Here is a 20,235-nt window from a genome sequence, read left to right as displayed (position 1 = left end):
GTTTTTTGGAGGGGAAACTGGGAATGGAGAAATTTACATGTAAATAAAGGAAATATCTAATAAAAAAAGAAAAAAAGGGACTTTAAGTTATAGACAATTATTATATTCTCACAAAATTATAAAAAAAACTATTAGTGTTTGCTTTAACCAACAGACTAAAACTAATGTTTAAAATATAATCAAAAGTTGTTTAAGGAAGTGGCTGTTGGCAACAAATCAAAATAAAAGAAAATTAAGTGAAAGCTAACCACATTAAATGCCTAAGAGGCAAAGTAATAAACATTATACATATATTTTATCATTATTACTTTCATGCATTTACTAACTTTTCTTTTTCTGGGGAGTGGGGGAGTAAAGTGTTTATTTGGCTTATACCTCTACATTGCTATTCATGATCGAAGGAAATCAGGACAGGAACTCAAACAGGGCAGGAATCTGAGGGCAGAGCTGATGCAGAGGCCACAGAGGGTGCTGCTTACTGGCTTGTTCCTCATAGCTTGCTCAGCCTGCTTTCTTCTAGAACCCAGGACCACCATCCTAGGGATGGCACCACACACAATGGGCTGGACCTTCCACCATCAGTTGCTACTTAAGAAAATGCCTTACATCCTTGCCTACAGTCCAGTTTTATGGAGGTGTTTTCTCAATTAAGGTTCCCTCAGATAATGCTAGTTTGTATATTGAGTTGACGTAAGATCTAACTTTTCTTTAAGAGCCAGCATCACTACAATGTCCTGGTTTGGCTCCAAACTCCTAGGCTCAAATGATCCCTCTGTCTTAGTCTATCTAATAGTTGAGATAAAAGGAACAAGTAACTGCATCCAACCACTTTCTTCATTTTAAAAATATGGGAAGAGAGTAATATTGTCTTCAATCAATAGTAACAGTAATCCAAAGATCCTCTCAGCAATTCCTTCATTCTAGAATCCCCTCTGAAAGTCTTCAGTAGGAAAAGGCTCAGTTCTCCTAAATCATAACCTGAAAGCCTACTCAGTTTGAAGAGATCTAGAGAAAACTCGCATTGTTTTAAACCACCAAAATCAAACAAAGGAGAAAAGAGAAATTTACACTTAAATTTCAGGGCTAAATGTTCATGTCCTTCTCAAAATTCAGATGGAAATTTTAACTCCTAGTATGATATATAGTATTTGAAGGTGGGTGCTTTCTGAAGTAATTGTACTTAGATGAAGCTATAAGAGTCCCATGATCAGATTAGTATTCTCACAAGATAACTAGGAAAGTAGAGGCCTTTTCAATTCTAACACATGAAGATTTAGCAAGAAGCTTGTCAAGCCAGGATAAAGGCCCTTACTAAGAAGTGAATCTGTTGCTTGGCACCTTGAACTTGGACTACTTCCAACTTCTGTATGAAAAATAAATGCTTGTTGTTAAAGCCACCCACCTACCATATTTTGCTACAACATAACTGACAATGCAAAGTGTTTTACAGTTTCTGCAACAAGAGAAGTCTGTTATCAGTTTAATTCAGGCTTTTGAACCTGCTATTAGACTTTTAAGAATTGGAAAATTAGAGTATATAAGTTAAATTTCCTTAATAAAGTTTACCACATTGTCAGTGCTTAAGTAATTGGGTAGCCACCATTCTTCCAACTAACTGTGCACAAAAATACTACAATATACTTTCAATCTGTTTACACAGAAGTGGGAGTTTGTTGCCATTGCTACTTAAAATACTGTGTATCTAATGAAATCTATACATTGTCAGTAGTAAAATTATACTCCTTACATTACTTAGGTATGTAATAAGGACAAGTATTAACACCAGCACAGACACTAGAAGTATCATTTCATTTCTGTTAGTTACATTTCTTTCTTGAGCTGGATATAAATAGATCACTACATCCATTTATATCAGATTTTGCTGTTTAAATATAGTCTAATAACTGAAGCCAGAATAGTAACTTATTTAAAGTACCAAAATTTTAATGATAAAATGTTCATCATTTTAGAAAAATATAATTTGTATCTTTCTAAACATTAAGATTTTCCTTTTGTCTTTTTTAATATTTTGTGAACTACAATTATCTTTATATCCTTTGAGATACATCATATATCCTTTGAGATTTTGAATTAAAAAGCAAAACACATGTAATTTAAATTTCCATTCTAAACTTAAGAGTCATATGAGCTCTTGTCAACAAAAGACCAAATTTACTATAATTATGGATTATTTACACTAAAACAAAATAAGAAATCAATATGTAAATGTAATGTTTGTTGTAGCTAATGCAGCCAGCAATGACAGATTAGGTTCAAATAGCAATCAGTTTGAAAATCTGGCACATATGTAAATGAGCTAAGGCCTTGATGTTTACATATGATTGTATTTCATTGAGGATTTTAAAATTGTCTTGGGAACAGCATAAAAATAAAATGTTAATCTTTCCACTATAAATATGACTTGAGCTATTATCATAACCAAAACTAGGTTTTGCTTCTGTCCAGCTAAACTAACATGATACTAATAATTCTGAGCTGAAGATTACATCATTCTTAATTAACACTCCGCTACAGTTGTTAACATCTTCCAAGACACCATGTTATCATCACCACAAGTTCTGTAACAATCTTAAAGCCATGTTTAACAAAGGTTGGCCTCTGAGTCTGCAGCTACTTTTAATTGCTTTCTTTGCTGACAATTAAATAGGTCTAGATAAACAAACATTTCATTTTACATAACTCCTAATAGCATTTTTCAAGATAATTTCAAATTCCAGGTGGCCTTATGCCTATAATTACAGTTTATCAATACAGTGATAAATTGTATTCAACAAAATGACTTAACCAAAGTATGTAAGATTAATCAAAACATGGTAATTAGTGGTGATACTGATATATTGTGATCTACACAAGTGAAAAATAGTAAAAATATATAAACATAATTCCATTTGTTGAGGGAAAATATAAAGAAATAACCATATTTGCAATGTATTAAATTTCTTGCTTCACGAATTAGTGAGCAACTTTCTGACTGTCCATTAAATAAGTTCCCATCATAGAGAATACCTGCAGCTCTTTTTCGAAGTGTGATGCTAACAAGCAAATCTCAGTAGTCACCAACCTATCAATAGGCAGTAAACTGTATAAATGGATTTGGTGCATCACTCCAATTAGATGTGCTGTGACTGCCATTGATGTTTTAATTGGGGACAGGTTTCTTTTTTCATCCAGAATGTCATCTTCTTAAAATGAGCCACTTTTAAAGAACTCCTTATTAAAAAACATTTACAAACTTAATATTTTAAGATCTTACTTTTAAAAGTCTAGTAATAATGTTAATTAGAATTAAATTTATGAGAGCAAAGGTATAGGAATGTGGTCAAATATGACCTTGATTCTTTTAAATTGGCATTTGGTCTATTTTCTTAAGTATTTCATGTTTGATTGAGTTACTCAAATGTGCTACAGCTTACAAAATCAGAAAATAAATCTGATATACAATTATGACTCATCTATCTTTCTTGCTAATTTTACTGACTTGAACATACAAGTCCACAACTATTGTTTTGTATAGATTACTGGCAAATTGTTCCTTGATGATATTTGCCTTAAAATGAAGGTAAAGTATTATTAACATTATTATACTACATTATTTTCAGTAATATTATCCTAGAGTACTTAGGCCTTACTTCCTTCTCCTTTTTTTTTCCATTTTTTTCTGCTATTACCTTAAAGGAATTTTTGAAGACCCAAATTTCTGTCTTAGCCCTAACTGACCTCAAATGAGCTACACTGCTTCAAACTCTGCTTCTAAAACTGGGAGTAAGGAGCCTGCAGGCATACTCTACCAGACAAGGCTGAGGGCAGCTGCTTTTAATAAAATAGTTTAATACCACCTTATTTACAGATATTGTTAATATACTTGAGTTGTTTTTCAACTGAATGCTGTTTTGTTCTACTGTTGTTTTCCTATACTTCTTTTTCAATTCCTATCGACTGATATGGCAACTAAGTCTTCTGCTAGATGTATTAAGGTTAATGTCTAACACTGTTAGTTGTGAGATGGATACCTAGGCTTATGTTTTGAAGTATAGACTAAAAATAACCAGAATGTCTACAATCTGTCCTCACCTCACCTTTTACTCAATTTCATCAGTGCAAAATGTGGGTAAAAATATCTACTTATGATTACTGTAAGAATTTAAGGAAAATACTATGTGCAAAGGGCTTGGCAGAAATGGCAATTATTATGTCAACATCCCTTATCAAATACTTTACATTTTCTTGAAATCCTTTTTACCCTTTGAGTAACATATATTTTTTATTTTAGCATTTTCCATAACTTGGACTATGTCATTGCTACTATCACTATTAAAATCTAAAAATCAGAGATATTCTCCAATTTGGCACCAATTGTCTATCTACCTTACTAATGCCTCTAACTGTGAGCTAACTTGATTTCAATACTTAATCCTGGAGTCCAATCCTGTCTCCCTACTCAGAACTGACCCTTGGAATTACCCCTAGAATTCATATGTTGAAGCCTTAAACTCCAATTTCATGGTATCTGAAATACGGTCTTAAGAAGCTAATTCAGGTCATAAGGTTGAAGCCGTAATCCCATGGGATTGGTGTTCTTATAAGAAGGAAAAAAAAAAAAAAAAAAAAAAAAAACCAGTTCACTCACTTTTCCTTTTCCTGCCAAGCAAGGATATTGTGAGAAACTGGCAATCTACAAGTCAGGAAAATGCCTTCATCACAAACTGACCTAGCCTGCATTTGACTGTAAATCTAAAGTACTAAAAGTGTGTTGCTAAACCACCCCCTTTACACTATTCTGTAACAGAAGCTCCCGCAGACTAACATTTCCATACCCCTTCCAGGCACCAGGCTTTGCTTGTTTTACTTGTTCACATTTGCTGTCTTGTTCACCTCCTATTCCAAGTAATTCTTCTCTCTTAAACTCACTTCCCTATACAATCAAGTTCTCTGTGGATATAATGTGTTTTCATCTCTCACTTTAAAATGTACTAAAATCCAATTCTCACTTCTACTATTCTGTCAAAATTTACCTTAACAAACCAATCAAAATTCCTACTAAATGACCTTTCTAACAATCACCAAGTCAGTTCCTACCTCAGCACATACAGTCTTCACTTAAATCTATGCTTATGTGGGCAGTTATACAGGTTGCCCAGAAAGGGAATGAGTCAGTTCTAAACCTCTAACTCTGAATTATATGTGATACATAAATGAAAACCTCCAAGAAAACTGGGACATGAGAGTTTGAAATAAAAATTTCTCAGTTATTTAAATATCTTTTAAAAGGTTGAAAACAGATTCCAAGAAGTATAATAAGAGAAAAGAACTCTCAAGGATATCAACAATTAGAGCAAATGAGGGGGAAAAAATACTACAGAAGAGACTGGATAAAATAGTCTTAGTTTGAGGATTATGATAAGCAATGAGGGATAATTAATAAAATTATCTGGAATGATAAGAAAAATTTTAAAGTCCCACTACCTTTAATGAATAGGCTACAAGCTCATAGAGAGCAGAGCTTGTCTTTTATCTATTAATAAAAAACATACTGATGAGCTGAATTGTTCTATAATAATATGAACCATGTGTAAGTAGCACTCCCCATTTTATAATTTTATGATGAATTATAATTTCATCTGCAGTTGTACCACAGGAATATACAGCACTCTTTCAATCATAACTGAGCTCTGTTCTTATAGGATTTAAAATGCTTTCATCTGTCACTAAGATTATGACTAAAGACTTCACTCTTAAATTCTCAGCTTAAATTTGTTTTTTTAAAACACCAACATTTACATTAAAATAATTATGAACTCAATCACAAATGTTCATATTATAATTTATGTTGTTCTAATTTTTTGGTACCAGAAAGAAATTGTCAATACAAAGACTCAATTACCAGGCACCCCCTAGTGGCAGTAAAATCAAGACAGGAAGGTAAGAAAAGGAGGCAGAATCTTTACAGTCCTGACCAAACTTGAAGAAAAATCATTATCTGTCTTGAAGAAAAAACTTGAAGTTAAAACCATAGTAATTTATATCTGCTTTAGTAAATAACTTACAATAATATACTGTGACTGAGAAAAAACTCAAAGGTTTTATAAAAACAAATAAACATCTATAAAATGAGCTCTCGTTTTTTAAGAGGTCTCAATTAAATGTGTATTAATGCAACTTTTTCAAAGTCATAAGTCTCTACATATAAACCTCAAAAATCAATACTACATCATTTGTCTTCCTTTGAACTTTCCTCATTGTTCCTACCCATGCAACAACATCATTGAAATTGGGTAAAAATCAACAAGCCAACTAAAAAACACTTTTTATTCTCCTATAAGTACTACATTTAAGCAGTACAGTAGGCACTGTAGGCATAAGGAATGAATAATTATTAATCAAAGGTAAGGTATGTGGCATGAAGATGACCATCTCCATGAGCACAGCATAGCATTCCGGCAACAACAAAATCAGCAGTTGAACATAAATACTAAAAATTTCAAGGTCAGCTTCAAACTAGTTTTGAGATAATAGGGACTCAGAAAAAAAACATTGTTTTATTACTAGTACAATCAGTATATATAAGCGATTTGCTTCATTTACTACTACTAAATTAACATGCAACTAGATACGGGATCACTGCACACATGTATTGAGTTCCATGAGAACTGAAAGTAACAAGCCTTTCTAACCTGAAAATTATGAGAGCCTAAGTGGGTGTTTTTCTAGCTTAGGCCTGAATAACTCACTGTCTCTTCTTCAGAGTTGTATCTTCTTTGGCAGTAAAAGACTAAAGTTGCATTTATTCTTTCTCCTCCCAATCCTTCAATCAAAGAAGGGTTATTTGGCCCTCTACCCTTAACTCCTTAAGTCCTGGCAAGGAACTCAGAACCCTGAATACAGTATGCAGCACTGAGCAATAGTTCTATTCTGTTTTAATTATTTTTAATATACAGATTTTCCAACAGATTTTCTTTGAAAGAGACATCTACCATAAATTAAATGAATAATCTCACTCAAATAGTATGAAAATTGATACTCTTAACAGTTGCTAATAAGTTAAAGCTTACATAAAATTTTTACTAGTTATAATACAAAACTTAGAGAAATTACCCATCAATTTTTTTCCTTTCATAGTTCCAGGAAAAGTAAATGCCTTACCCAGCATGGCTGGACGATGAAGGTGGTGGGAAGTCAGGTGTAAGGACATAAAGACTGTTGTTTTTTGGCAAGTGTAGTGATTTTAAGACCGTCTGGAATAGAAAAGAAGAGAAAACAAAAATAAATGTTGTATACATTAGTAATTTTTACAATTCTTGAATGCTTTGCAACTTTTAGGTTGGTCTTTCGTCTTTTGGTAATTTTCTAAATATAACAGAAGGGCAGCTAAATCCAAACCATCTTGTTTCCGCTATTTCTACTGCAAATTAATACAAATCTGAGCATTACAGCATAATGAAAACTTTTAGCTCATAAGAGATGCATACAGTTAAGAGCACAAGAGTCATCCATTCTCCACTGAAGTACACTCATAGAGAAAAATTAGTAATTCAGACTTTATACCTAGAGGAAAAAAAAACATAGAAACCCCCTCAAACCAAGGATTTTTAATAACAAGGAGCTGTATGTAGCCTAAGCGGTTATGTGACTTTGATGTAGACTCTAGGTCACTTTATTCAGACTCTAGAAATCTTTTTTGTTAAATCTCACTGTTGAGTCACACCCATATCCAGATTTATTCACTGTCATAAAACTCCTACATTTTAGACTCCCAATCTATTGGTAAGCTCATGCTAACATGCTTTCTCTGACAGCTGTACACATTAGGAAATTCACTTCCACAGCATGCACACAGGGCATGCATTTAATTCACTGAATTTTACTGCACAACCACCTGTACAAAGACCACCCTAGTCATAAGAATAGCTAGAATGACCTAGAAGTCCTTATTTGGGGAAGAAGCCCGAGGGGAGAAGCACTTATGTTTTAGTAGGATTAAAGTAATCTATTCAGTTGAAAATTAGAAGGTGGTAGTTTTTTTTTGTTTTGTTGTTTTGTTTTAAACTGAAGATAAGGCAGGGAATGGGGTTAAAGACTATCAGGGGAGCTTTGTAACTTTAAATTGGATAATCAGAGACTATGCTCATTGAGCAAAGTAACAAGGCAACAAACAAAATTACACAGAGAGAGCACTTCAGACAAAAACAGCCAGCACAAATGTTTAAACAAATAAATAAATCTAATTTTTTAAATTATGACATTACTTCCAGAGCTTTGTGAAAAGGTAAGTTTATCATGAATAATAATTTGGACACTGTATGTTTTTTGTTTTTGTTTTTCGAGACAGGGTTTCTCTGTGTAGCCTTTGCTGTCCTGGAACTCACTCTGTAGACCAGGCTGGCCTCGAACTCAGAAATCCGCCTGCCTCTGCCTCCCAAGTGCTGGAACTAAAGGCGTGTGCCACCACCGCCAGGCTTAATTTTTTAAATTAAAAAAATGGCAGAAATAATGGATTGAAGGCATGAGTTGGAGAATTGTTGGGAGCTAGAATATTAAAAAAAAAAATAATTAAAAGGTGAAACTATTCAGGAAAAAAGGAACTTGAAATGAAGATGAAAGCTTCTGCCATTGTTAATAGAATATTAAATATTCTGCCATTCTTAATAGAATATTAAAAGCATGCAGGGATGAGTGAAGCAAAGTATAGTCAAAGATTTTATTTTTGTCAGGAGATGGTCCAAGGAACTAAGTGGCCAGTATAAGAATAAATTACAAGACATTGACATTGGTAAAAGGGACTAGAGACTGTTCGGCAGTCTGCAGGTAAGTTGCTTGCTGTTCTTGCAAAGAACCAGAGTTTGGTTCCCAGTACCTTGCCAAACGGCTTCTAACCATCTGTAACTCCATCTCCTGGGAGCCAACACCCTCTTTTGGCCTCTGGAGGCAGCTATACCCACAAGTGCATAAACACAAGCAAAAAAAAAAAAAAAAAAAAAAAAAAAAAAAAAAAAAAAAAAAACAAAATAAATCTTTTTTTAAAAAATTATCTAGGTCTTGCTAGAATTTAGAATTAAATAAATAATAATTAAGTCAAAGAGTAATTATGAGCCAGAAGTTAACAATCATAAAGAAACCTTTTGACATAAATTCAAAGCTGAAGAAATTCTGATAGAAAAGACAGATAATGATCTAGAGCTGAAAATGAAGACACATATTTTGCTCTTTATTCCAATTGTATGAGAACTGCCAAAATAAAACTACACTAAGAAGACTACAAAGGAATCAACTTCTTGAGAAAGATGGCTTTCACTCAGAAGACAGAAAAGGAAAAAAGTACATGAAAAGTTTAATGAAAGTGATTTTGCTAATGATGGATTAGTTCCATGGCACATAGCAAAAAGGCTTATAGCACTGTAGGGGAAGGAAAGATAAGACGGGTATAGAGTGTACAGTCTATGAAGATTTAGGAGAGGAGTGATCTGCAAATCTCAAACTCCTTACAATGATTAGCTTAAACAGGTAAAGGGTAGCAAAGTCAATCCTAGCAAGAATCAAAACAAATAATAATGGCAAGGCTGTAAGTGTTAAAAAAGCAAGGAGTGCTTAAGGAATCCTTAAAGAAGGATTCCTTAATTCTGCAGATGGAGAAAAAGACACCTGGAGAAAGGTGATCTTACCCAAGCAGGCCACAGGAAGAACTTTTAACTGCTCCATGAGAGGGCCCATCTTACTAAGTGCAGTCTTGAATAAAAATAAATACCCTAATTATTTACATTAGAATGACATTTCTGTTGTATTCCACTTCTTTTTAATCTCCTTTTTCTTTATGTTATCTACTACACATTCAGTTAACTTCACAATGTATTAACAGTTTGTGGTGCATGGTTTGAAAACAAACACAATACACAATTACCTATAAGATTACAACCTACCAGGACACATAAAAATCTGGAATTTTGTGTTAAATATGGAACACCTTTGTGAAATTGGTGTGTTCTCTCAATAATGTAAGCATGCAAACAAAGTGCATACACATATACACAGGAAATTTATCTTTACCTTTTAATTACCAGAAAAATATTCTTAGCACTCGATGAAGTCATTATTCTACTTTTGTCAATCTACTACCCAATGATTCTCCATCAAATCTTCCCCATCAAAACTTATATGGCATGGCTAAATAAAATGGAACCTTTCTTTAGGCCATTTATTCATACACTTATCCATGAACCTTTATTTGATACCAATATACCAAGAACTCTATATGCACTGGTAATAGAAACAGGCATGACCTCTCTTCTTCTTCTTAAACTGATACGGTGAGAAATCATGGGATGACTGCCAAATGAAAAATGTCTGTTGCACAGGTAGTAAAAAGCTAAAACCCAAAAGACAGGAAGAGTCATTTATGTAAAGATCTAGAGGTAATAATGGTTCCAAAGAATTGGACAGTGTCTGTCAGGGATTGTGTAAAAAGTTCAATCCTAGTAAAAAGATTTTTAAGCCATGGCATTGAAGCTGAGGGTAGAAAATCTCAACGGGCACTTATAAAATTGAGAGATGTATAAACGCTGTATTTCAACAAAAGAGCAATGTTCTTTGATTCATGTTTCTTAAAAGATCATTCTAGTTGCTAAGCAGGGAGTGAACTAGAAGTCGCCATAAAAAAAAGCTAAGAAAACAATAATGATATTATATTAATCTGGGTAGAGATACTAATAGTCTTGATTAGGCGGTTACAATAAAAATACTGAAAAGAATCCTTGGTTAAGAAATATTTTTGAAATATAATCAATGGGTATTACCTAAGTATATTTTGTGATATTTTGTGAGGTGTTGTGAGATAAAGGAAAAGACTTACAACCATTATTTTTTCTTTTACCAGTAGCTACACAAGGCTGACTTTATTGAAGAAAACTGGTAAAACAAACAAACAAACAAAACCAAAAAACATAGGAGAGAATCACCAGTTCTCTTTAAAGCAGGTTTGTCTAAGATGCCATTAAAATATGTGAGAATGGAGTTGGTTATGGTGACTGCACATGCACAATCCCAGCACCTGGGAAGGGGAAACATACTCCATGTGGTAAACTGCCTCATGTTGTCTGAGCTCATCTGGTAGGCTGGCTTGGAAAGCAGGGCTGTCCCCCAGCATTTCAAATCAAGCAGAAATGTCTCAAAATCTCTTTCGAGGTCTGTCAATAGGCTGCCTCCCCACCCCAAACACTGTATTAGGTAGAGAAGATAACAGCAAAACAAACTAAAAGGTAAAAACATTTATCCTTGAAAACAGCTAGAAGGTGAAACATGTCCAGAGTTGTTACTATTTCATCCATGGCATAAGAGTGGCTACCGTGAAAAAGAAAAGCAGGAAGTCCCACTATGGGAAGCTCAGCCATGTTGAAAAAGCTCACCTGTGAGCTAGCTCCAGATACCTGCCCTAAACCTTCTGGTCAATTTTTGCTGGATGTTGCAAGCACAAAATTTGATGATGTATCTCTGACAGCTGCTATTTGTCCTCCTACTTCAAAGTCTCACCTGAGGGGATACTCTGGATGGAGACTCCAGCTGGCTGCCTTAAAGGGATTCCCCAAGTTGATTTCCATTGGATGTTGTGAGTACCCAATCTGATGACACCTTGAGGTCTATGTATCTAAGATTTGTTATTTATTCTTTTACTTTGGCTTCCTACAAATTCTAATACTCATGAAAAACTGAAAATACAGCTATAGTAGAACATTCTCTAGACTGTACAGAACAGAAGTAAAGACAGAAAGATATAGAATCCAAAGATTTAGCTACTCAATGAGTTTAAGACCAGCCTGGGCTATATAAAATCTTGTCTCAAATAACCAAAAAGCAGAGAAGAAAGGAGAAAAGTGAAAGAAAGAAAGAAGAGAAAGGGGAAGAAAAAGATGTGCAAATAGAAGAGTTAATTGTCAACTTAGAAATGTAAATTCATTGAGGTGTGGAATGAAAATATAAATTTGGAAGCAATCAAAAAATTGATAGCATGAAAATCACAGAAATCCTACATAAAAAAATATGTAAGTACTGTAACTAAAAGACTGCCCAATTAAAAAGAATAATAGCATAAGAACATTTTCAAAATGACTACCTTTTAATTAGCAATCTACTGAAAATGGATGTAATATTACTAGATTACCACAGGTTTCTCAATTTAAAAAAATGTAAATGATTTCATTCTTGCTGTTTATTTCTATCAAGGTTGTTGAATTACTCATTCACACCTTTTAGAACCCTGTTTTTCAGAATAGACAAAAGCTAGGAGTGAAGATCAGTTAATAAGCAGGTTTGTAAGCTGCCCTTGATATGTACATATCCCTTGATTTCAACCTGAGGACTACATAGCACCAAAAAGCAACAAACTAAGGACATAGGCCAAACCAAGCTGCTTTGGTATGGTATGGGAGTTAAAATAGCTCTTACATTTTTAAATGACTGGGGAGGAATCAAAAGACTATTTCATGACATAAAATTTTATAATGTTAAAATTCTGTGTCCATAAGTAAAGTTAGACTGAAAAAGAATTGTTTGGTTTTCACAAATTGTCAGGAGTGTTCTTGCTCTTCAGGAAAAGAGCAGAATAGTTGTATCAGAGTTTGGATAAATATTTACTCCCTGACTATATAGAAGAGGCTTGCTGACTCCTAATGTAGCATATCATTAACTGTATCAAAACTTTAAAGTTCTTGCCTAGAATCTGAAATTCTAGTTTCTCCATGAAATATAATACCACCTATCAATGTGTGTGTGTATATATATACATACATATGTGTATATGTATATACATGATTTATAAGCATAACTTACCACAAATCATTTATAAAATAATAAACCAAAACATTTTATTTATACCTGGCATAGATATATACTCAGTAATTGTTTAAGAAGATTCATAATTATTTCTACCTTAAGCATAATAAAACTTTAGCACTAACTCATTTCTTTCTTTCAATTCCTGCTCTCTCTTAAGAAAAAAAAGTGAAATACTTTATACATGAGGCTGAGTTAAAGGAGTCCATAACAATAGCCATTATTAGTGGAAAAATATGGTACATTCTGTAAATTCTCAAGATATTAACTCAGTTCATGTACCTGCCACTAACCAAGGAAATGAAGAAATATTCTTACCATTTAAATTTTCCAAGTTTTAAAAGTTTCCTATTATCTTTGTTCCATATGCAATACTTGGCATAAATATACATAGTGTGTGTGGCTTCTTTTTTTTTTTTTTGGTTTTTCGAGACAGGGTTTCTCTGTGTAGCCCTGGCTGTCCTGGAACTCACTCTGTAGACCAGGCTGACCTTGAACTCAGAAATCCACCTGCCTCTGCCTCCCAAGTGCTGGGATTAAAGGCGAGCACCACCACCGCCCAGCTGTGTGTGTGACTTCTTTCAGGTCAGTAAGTAATCGGTCAGTAAATTATTATTCCAGGGCACTCACTGATAACACTAAGGTTTGAGAAAAGGTAAATGCTCTCAAAAAGGTACCAACCTCCTAAAAAAAGAGAATACTTAAAAATAGGAAAAACGTGCCACATAGTGTTTTTATTTGCATGCATAAACTCATTTAAAATCATTACTGGCTGAAACAAAATTATTTAACTTGAAAAATATTATTTGGGAATTAAGCTAAATTGCTACTACCAAATTTACTTCTGACATATATAAATTATCCAAAAGTAATTTTTCAGGATAAAGATAGTAGTGCTTGCCAAATCCCAGCATTCGGGGGGCAGGAGGTGAATAAAAGCAGGAGGATCAGGAGTTCAAAGCCATCCTTAGCTACAAAGAAGTTCAAGTCAGCGTGTGCAACGTTGAGACCCTGTCTCATAAAACAAGCAAGCACACAAAGCTAAAAAAATAACATTTAACCATCGGTTAACCATATAACTTAATTTTCTTTTGTTTCTAGTCAATTAAGAAACTCACACTGTCTTCCACATCTCCAGTCTTCCAACCTTTTAACAGCATTTTAGGCACAGGTATCTGAAGTTCATTTTCTAGAATCTGTTTTATCTCTCCTGTACAAATAAGAAGAGAACAAATGTAACTATTAAGGCAACAACAATAATTAACTATATCAGGGCATTAATATCTGGTATACAATATAGACTCAATGACAATTGACTAATAAATAATTGCTTAAAAATTAAGTACTTCAAATTTAATTTTTTTCTTATCAAACAAAATGCTGTTCCATTGAAAAACTTGGGCTACAAAATGACAATAAATATTTCACAATTTATTAAATAGCTAATTACAAACTTCATGTTCAAAAAAGCATGGCTTTCTAAAATATATATATATATATCAGTGGTTAAGAATAGAACAGAAAATAAACTAACAAGCAATATTGTTAGGAACCTAAATAAAGCTATATTGTGTGACATAGAATAATGTAATGCTTACAAGATACAAGGCAGCTCTGATATAAAGCCAAGGCAGGTTCTGATATGTTAATGAACCAGCCCTAAGCTATAAACCCTGGTAGCCTGAATAATACAAAAGATGGCACTGCCTTGCTCCCAACACAGCATGTAACAAATGTAACTATTAAGGCAACAACAATAATTAACTATATCAGGGCATTAATATCTGGTATACAATATAGACTCAATGACAATTGACTAATAAATAATTGCTTAAAAATTAAGTACTTCAAATTTAATTTTTTTCTTATCAAACAAGCCTCTGTGCTGATTCCTACAAGCAAGGGGATTTTGAGGTTGGACACTGTGTGACTCTGGCTCAGCTTCCTAGACCATTGCTGGATTCATACATTCCTGTCTGTCAGCACTAGATGCTGGCCAAGGCTTTCAAGGACCTTCTGGAACTACCAACAGAGTCATCTTCTGGGCCTGCCACAGCTGAAGTAATTCATAACTGGTCTTAAGCTCTCAAACTCCCTCCTTAAGCAACCTTACCCAGAGAGGATTCCCCAGTGGTAGGCTACAGCATTTCCTGTCCATCCCATTTCCCTCAGTGAGATGTCTGTTTACATGAGACTATCTTAATCTTTATAGTATCAAGGCATTGTAAGGAATGTTTCAGTAAATAAACAGAGTATATTCAAATGGCAAATCTCATGTGAACATTCTGATTTCCAAGCCCCTTAGGGCCCACCAGATACCTAAACCTATCATGTGCTCAGCACATGACAGGAGTGGTACATACATTACAAAATGTAAGGTACCTCAGTATAAGGGAAATACATTTTGCAAGAAAATTGATTAAGAGTTTGTTTGGAAGAAATACAGTCACTTGCTTGTTGTTACTTCAGCATCTATAAAATAGATAGCTCTGCCTAACTCATCTATCCATGGGGTATAAGGATGAAACAAGATGCCATACTTTAAAATAACTGAAAAAACTAAAGACAATATATGATCTAGAAGACAAATTAAACTGTGGTGAAACATCGCAGAGTTCCAGAAGAGGGAGAAGGGGAAACTAGTGAAGTAGCTAAAGGCTTTATTGGGCAGACAAAACTTAAAAGGTAGCAGTAAGTGGACCTGAAACCAGTCAAAGGCACAGCTGGACTACACAGGAAATTCAAATCAAAACAGTCAAGAACATCATTTAGTGAAGACAAAAAAAACCCAAAAGGTTAAAATAAAATTAAAAGACAAAAGACTGAAGAGGCACAACAAGGAAGTACAATTTTCTCATTGGTTCACAAATACTTTTGTAGAAATCAAGTCTATCTACAAATGTATGGGTAAGTTTCAGGCACTCCATTGTTATAACCTGATCATTCAGGATGTGTAAATCTGTCTTATATCTATCCATCTGACTATGATAACTTGCTGTTAATCTATAATTTTTAAAATGACACATAATCCCATTGTTTTTATTTTAAATAAATTGTAAAGATTAAATGTTAAAACCAGGAAAACAAACCAATGAGGAGAAAATGAAATGAGAGAAAAAAATTTATATTGCAAACAGCTACTTAAATCAGCAACAACACAACAGACTCCTTCATGGCCTCAAGGACTTCTTTTTACTTTCTTTGAGAAAAGTCTAGGTCAGTAAGATGGCTCTATTAGTTAATGGTATGTGCTGTCAAGACTGAAGAACTGAATTTGATACCAGCTATCAATATGGCAAAAAGAGAGACATGTCTCTCTAAAGTTATCATCTGACCATTACATACATGCCATGGCATGTTCACGCCACACACACAAAACAATAAAATGCAATTTTAAAACTTTAAGCCATTTTGCACATTCTAGGTAGTGACTAGTCATCGGGAGGATAGGGGGAATTATGGTTCAAAACTGCACTTGTAGAAGCACAAATCAATTTAACTTTTAATATTATCACCACTGAAAAACCTTCTGTTTGTGCAAACAGTAGAAAAGTGAGTCATATTTGTTACCCAACCACATATAAACATGGTCGTTCATAGATAAAAGTGCTAGCTATAGAGCTGTACTTGTCTGAGCACATGCGTTTGCAAGGCTGCCCAGTGCTTTACTCTTTAAAGTTATCTCCAGCAGGCACTTCTTTTTTATTCTTGAAAACATGCAGGCTTCCTGACTTAAAAGAAGACCTTAGGAAGAGAGAGGGGAGGAAAAAAAAAAAGTTATTTTATTTTTAGATAGTTTCTTTCTTTTTTTTTCTTTTTTTTTTTTTTTTTTTTTTTTTTTTCTTTTTTGAGACAGGGTTTCTCTGTATAGCCCTGGCAGTCCTGGAACTCACTCTGTAGACCAGACTGGCCTCGAACTCAGAAATCCACCTGCTTCTGCCTCCCAAGTGCTGGGATTAAAGGCATGCACCACTGCCCTGTGATATTTTCTTTATTTACATTTCAAATGCTATTTCCTTTCCCGGTTTACCCTCCCCAGGGGCGGGGGGAACTGTTCTTCCCTCCTCTCCTTGCTCACCAACCCACCCTCTGCCATTTCCTGGCCATGGCATGCATACCCCTACACTGGGGCATAGAACCTTCACAGGACCAAGGGCCTCTCCTCCTATTGATGACCAATTAGGCCATCTTCAGCCACATATGCAGCTAGATCAATGAGTCCCACCATGTGTACTCTTTGGTTGATGGTTTAGTCCCTGGGAGCTCTGAGGATACTAGTTAATTCGTATTATTCTTCATCCTACGGGGCTACAAACCCTTCAGCTCCTTGGGTCCTTTCTCTAGCTCCTTCATTGGGGACCCTGTACACAGGGTCCAATAAATGGCTGTGAGCCTCTACTTCTGTATTAGTCGGGCACTGTCAGATTCTCTCAGGAGACAGTTATATCAGGCTCCTGTCAGGCAGCACTTGCCACCATCCACAATAGTGTCTGGATTTGATAACTGAATACGGGAACGATCCCCAGGTGGAGCAGTCTCTGGATTGTCCTTCCTTCAGTCTCTGCTCCATAGTTTATCTCTGCAACTCCTTCCATGGGTATTTTGTTCCCCCTTCTAAGAAGGATCCAAGTATCCACACTTTGGTCTTCCTTACTCTTTGAGTTTCTTCTGGTTTGTGGATTGTATTTTTGGTATTCCCAGCTTCTGGGCTAATATCCACTTATCAGAGGGTGCATACCATGTGTGTTCTTTTGTGATTGGGTTACCTCACTCAGGATAATATCCTCCAGATCCATCTATTTCCCTAAGAACTTCATAAATTCATTGTTTTTAATAGCTGAGTAGTATCCTCTGTTGAGGGACATCTGGGTTGTTTCCAGTTTCTGGCTATTATAAATAAGGCTGCTATGAACATAGTGGAGCATGTGTCCATATAACATGTTGGAGCATCTTCTGGATATATGCTCAGGAGTGGTATACCTGGGTCCTCTGGTAGTACTGTGTCCAATTTCCTGAGGAACTGCCAAACTGATTTCCAGAGTGGTTGTACCAGCTTCCAATTCCACCAGCAATGAAGGAGTGTTCTTCTTTCTCCACAACCTCTCCAGCATCTGCTGTCACCTGAGTTTTTGATCTTAGCCGTTCTAACTGGTATGAGGTGAAATCTCAGGGTTGTTTTAATTTGCACTTCCCTGATGACTAAAGATGTTGGACATTTATTTAGGTGCTTCTCAGCCATTCAGTATTCATCAGTTGAAAATTAACTCAAGCAAAGCAGTGGCCTTCCTCTACACAAAGGATAAACAGGCTGAGAAAGAAATTAGGGAAACACCCTTTACAATAGTCACAAATAATATAAAATACTTTGGTGTGACTCTAACTAAGCAAGTAAAAGATCTGTATGACAAGAACGTCAAGTTTCTGAAGAAGAACATCGAAGAAGTTCTCAGAAGATGGAAAGATCTTCCATGCTCATGGATTGGCAGGATTAATATAGCAAAAATGGCCATCTTGCCGAAAGCAATCTACAGATCAATGCAATCCCCATCAAAATTCCAACTCAATTCTTCACAGATTTGGAAAGAGCAATCTGCAAATTCATATGGAATAACAAAAAACCTAGGATAGCGAAAACTATTCTCAACAATAAAAGAACCACGGGTGGAACCATCCCTGACCTTAAGCTTTACTACAGAACAACTGTGATGATAACTACATGGTATTGGAACAGTGGCAGGCAGGTGGATCAATGGAATAGAATTGAAGACCCAGAAATGAACCCACATACCTATGGTCACTTGATCTTTGACCAAGGAGCTAAAACCATCCAGTGGAAAAAAGACAGCATTTTCAATAGATGGTGCTGGCTCAATTGGCGGTTAACATGTAGAAAAATGCAAATCGACCCATTCTTATCTCCTTGTACAAAGCTCAAGTCAAAGCTTAAGTGTATACATCCACATAAAACCAGATATACTGAAACTAATAGAAAAGAAAGGAGGGAAGAGCCTCAAGCACATGAACATGTTCCAGGACAGCCAAAGCTATACAGAGAAACTCTGCCTCAAAAAACCAAAAAGACACACACAAAGTAAAAAGAAAGGAAAGAAAAGAAAAAAACAAGTATTTTCTTTTCTTATAATATCTCTCTGGTCTAACTATCAAGACAATATTGGTCTCATGAAATAATTATAAAAATGTCCTGAACAGAACACCAATAGCTTATGCTCTAAGATCAAGAATTGACAAATAGGACCTCATAAAATTGCAAAGCTTCTGTTAGGCAAAGGACACTGTCAATAGGACAAAACGGCAACCAAGAGATTGGGAAAAGATCTTTACCAATCCTACATCTGATAGAGGGCTAATATCCAATATATACAAAGAACTCAAAAGTTAGACTCCAGAGAACCAAATAACTCTATTTTAAAAATGGGTTACAGAGCTAAACAAAAAAACAAACAAACAAAAAAAAAAATTCACAGAAAGCCTGGATAAGACCAAAAATAAAACTAAACACTTTTGTTCCACATGCATAGCAGAACAGAAAATAAAGCCAATACACCATCTTTTTCCTCTCCCCTGCTTTTTTTAGTCTCTAAACAATCTGTTGAATTCACACTATTCTCCCTTTTCTTATGAGACCAGCTTTGTTGGTATCCATGTAGGAGAACATGTTATTTTTATCTTTCTTCATTTTACTTAATGTAATGCCCTATATTTGCATCTACTTACCACAGATACCAGGATTTCATTTCTTTTTACTGAATATTTTCCTTGTTTATATAACAATAACATATGTTCTTGTCCTGACATTTTTAAAAACCTAAAAATAAAATAATTTAAATTACAACTTTTAAGAAATGTTTTCTTCTGGGCTGTGTTGGTACATGCCTTGCATCCCAGCACTTGAGAGGCAGTGACAGGTAGATCTCTGAGTTTGAAGCCAGCCTAGTCTACAGAATGAGGTCCAGGACAGCCAAGGCTACACAGAGAAATTTTGTCTCAAACACACACACACACACACACACACACACACACAAAGTAAAAATAAACAAAGAGAAAAAAAGTATTTTCTTTTCTTATAATATCTCTCTGGTCTAACTATCAAGACAATATTGGTCTCATGAAATAATTATAAAAATGTTTCACCTTTCCCTATTTGAGAAGGACTGAACGTATTCTTCTTAAATGTTAGACAGATTCACTCATGAAGTCGTCTACACTTGAGGCTTTCTTGGTAGGAAGGTATGGACTTTCAGTTCAATTTATAGATTCGATATCCACATTAAACATTTATACATATGATTATAGCGAATACACACTTACACACAAGTCTTACAGTCAATGTTATATCTTCAGGTTTCCTTTCCAACATGAATAATCTATGTTTTCACT

General features: G+C 34.8%; 1 protein-coding gene across 1 annotated transcript in view; it reads right to left on the bottom strand.

Moving 5' to 3' along the window:
• The window catches only part of Faf1 (Fas associated factor 1), a 315,310-nt gene that overhangs the window by 222,841 nt on the left and 72,234 nt on the right, over positions 1-20,235 (bottom strand). Inside the window, exons 5-6 of the mRNA XM_031378184.1 lie at positions 13,956-14,047; positions 7,162-7,253 (exon numbers count right to left, since the gene is read on the bottom strand). Of these exons, the coding sequence (XP_031234044.1) occupies positions 7,162-7,253; positions 13,956-14,047 (184 nt within the window). The remainder of the gene's footprint in view (positions 1-7,161; positions 7,254-13,955; positions 14,048-20,235) is intronic.

This window comes from Mastomys coucha, unplaced genomic scaffold (assembly GCF_008632895.1).
Source record: "Mastomys coucha isolate ucsf_1 unplaced genomic scaffold, UCSF_Mcou_1 pScaffold18, whole genome shotgun sequence".
In the NCBI taxonomy this organism is placed as follows: domain Eukaryota; kingdom Metazoa; phylum Chordata; class Mammalia; order Rodentia; family Muridae; genus Mastomys; species Mastomys coucha.
Note: the sequence above shows the minus strand (reverse complement) of the source record. Positions and strands in the feature narration are given on the sequence as shown.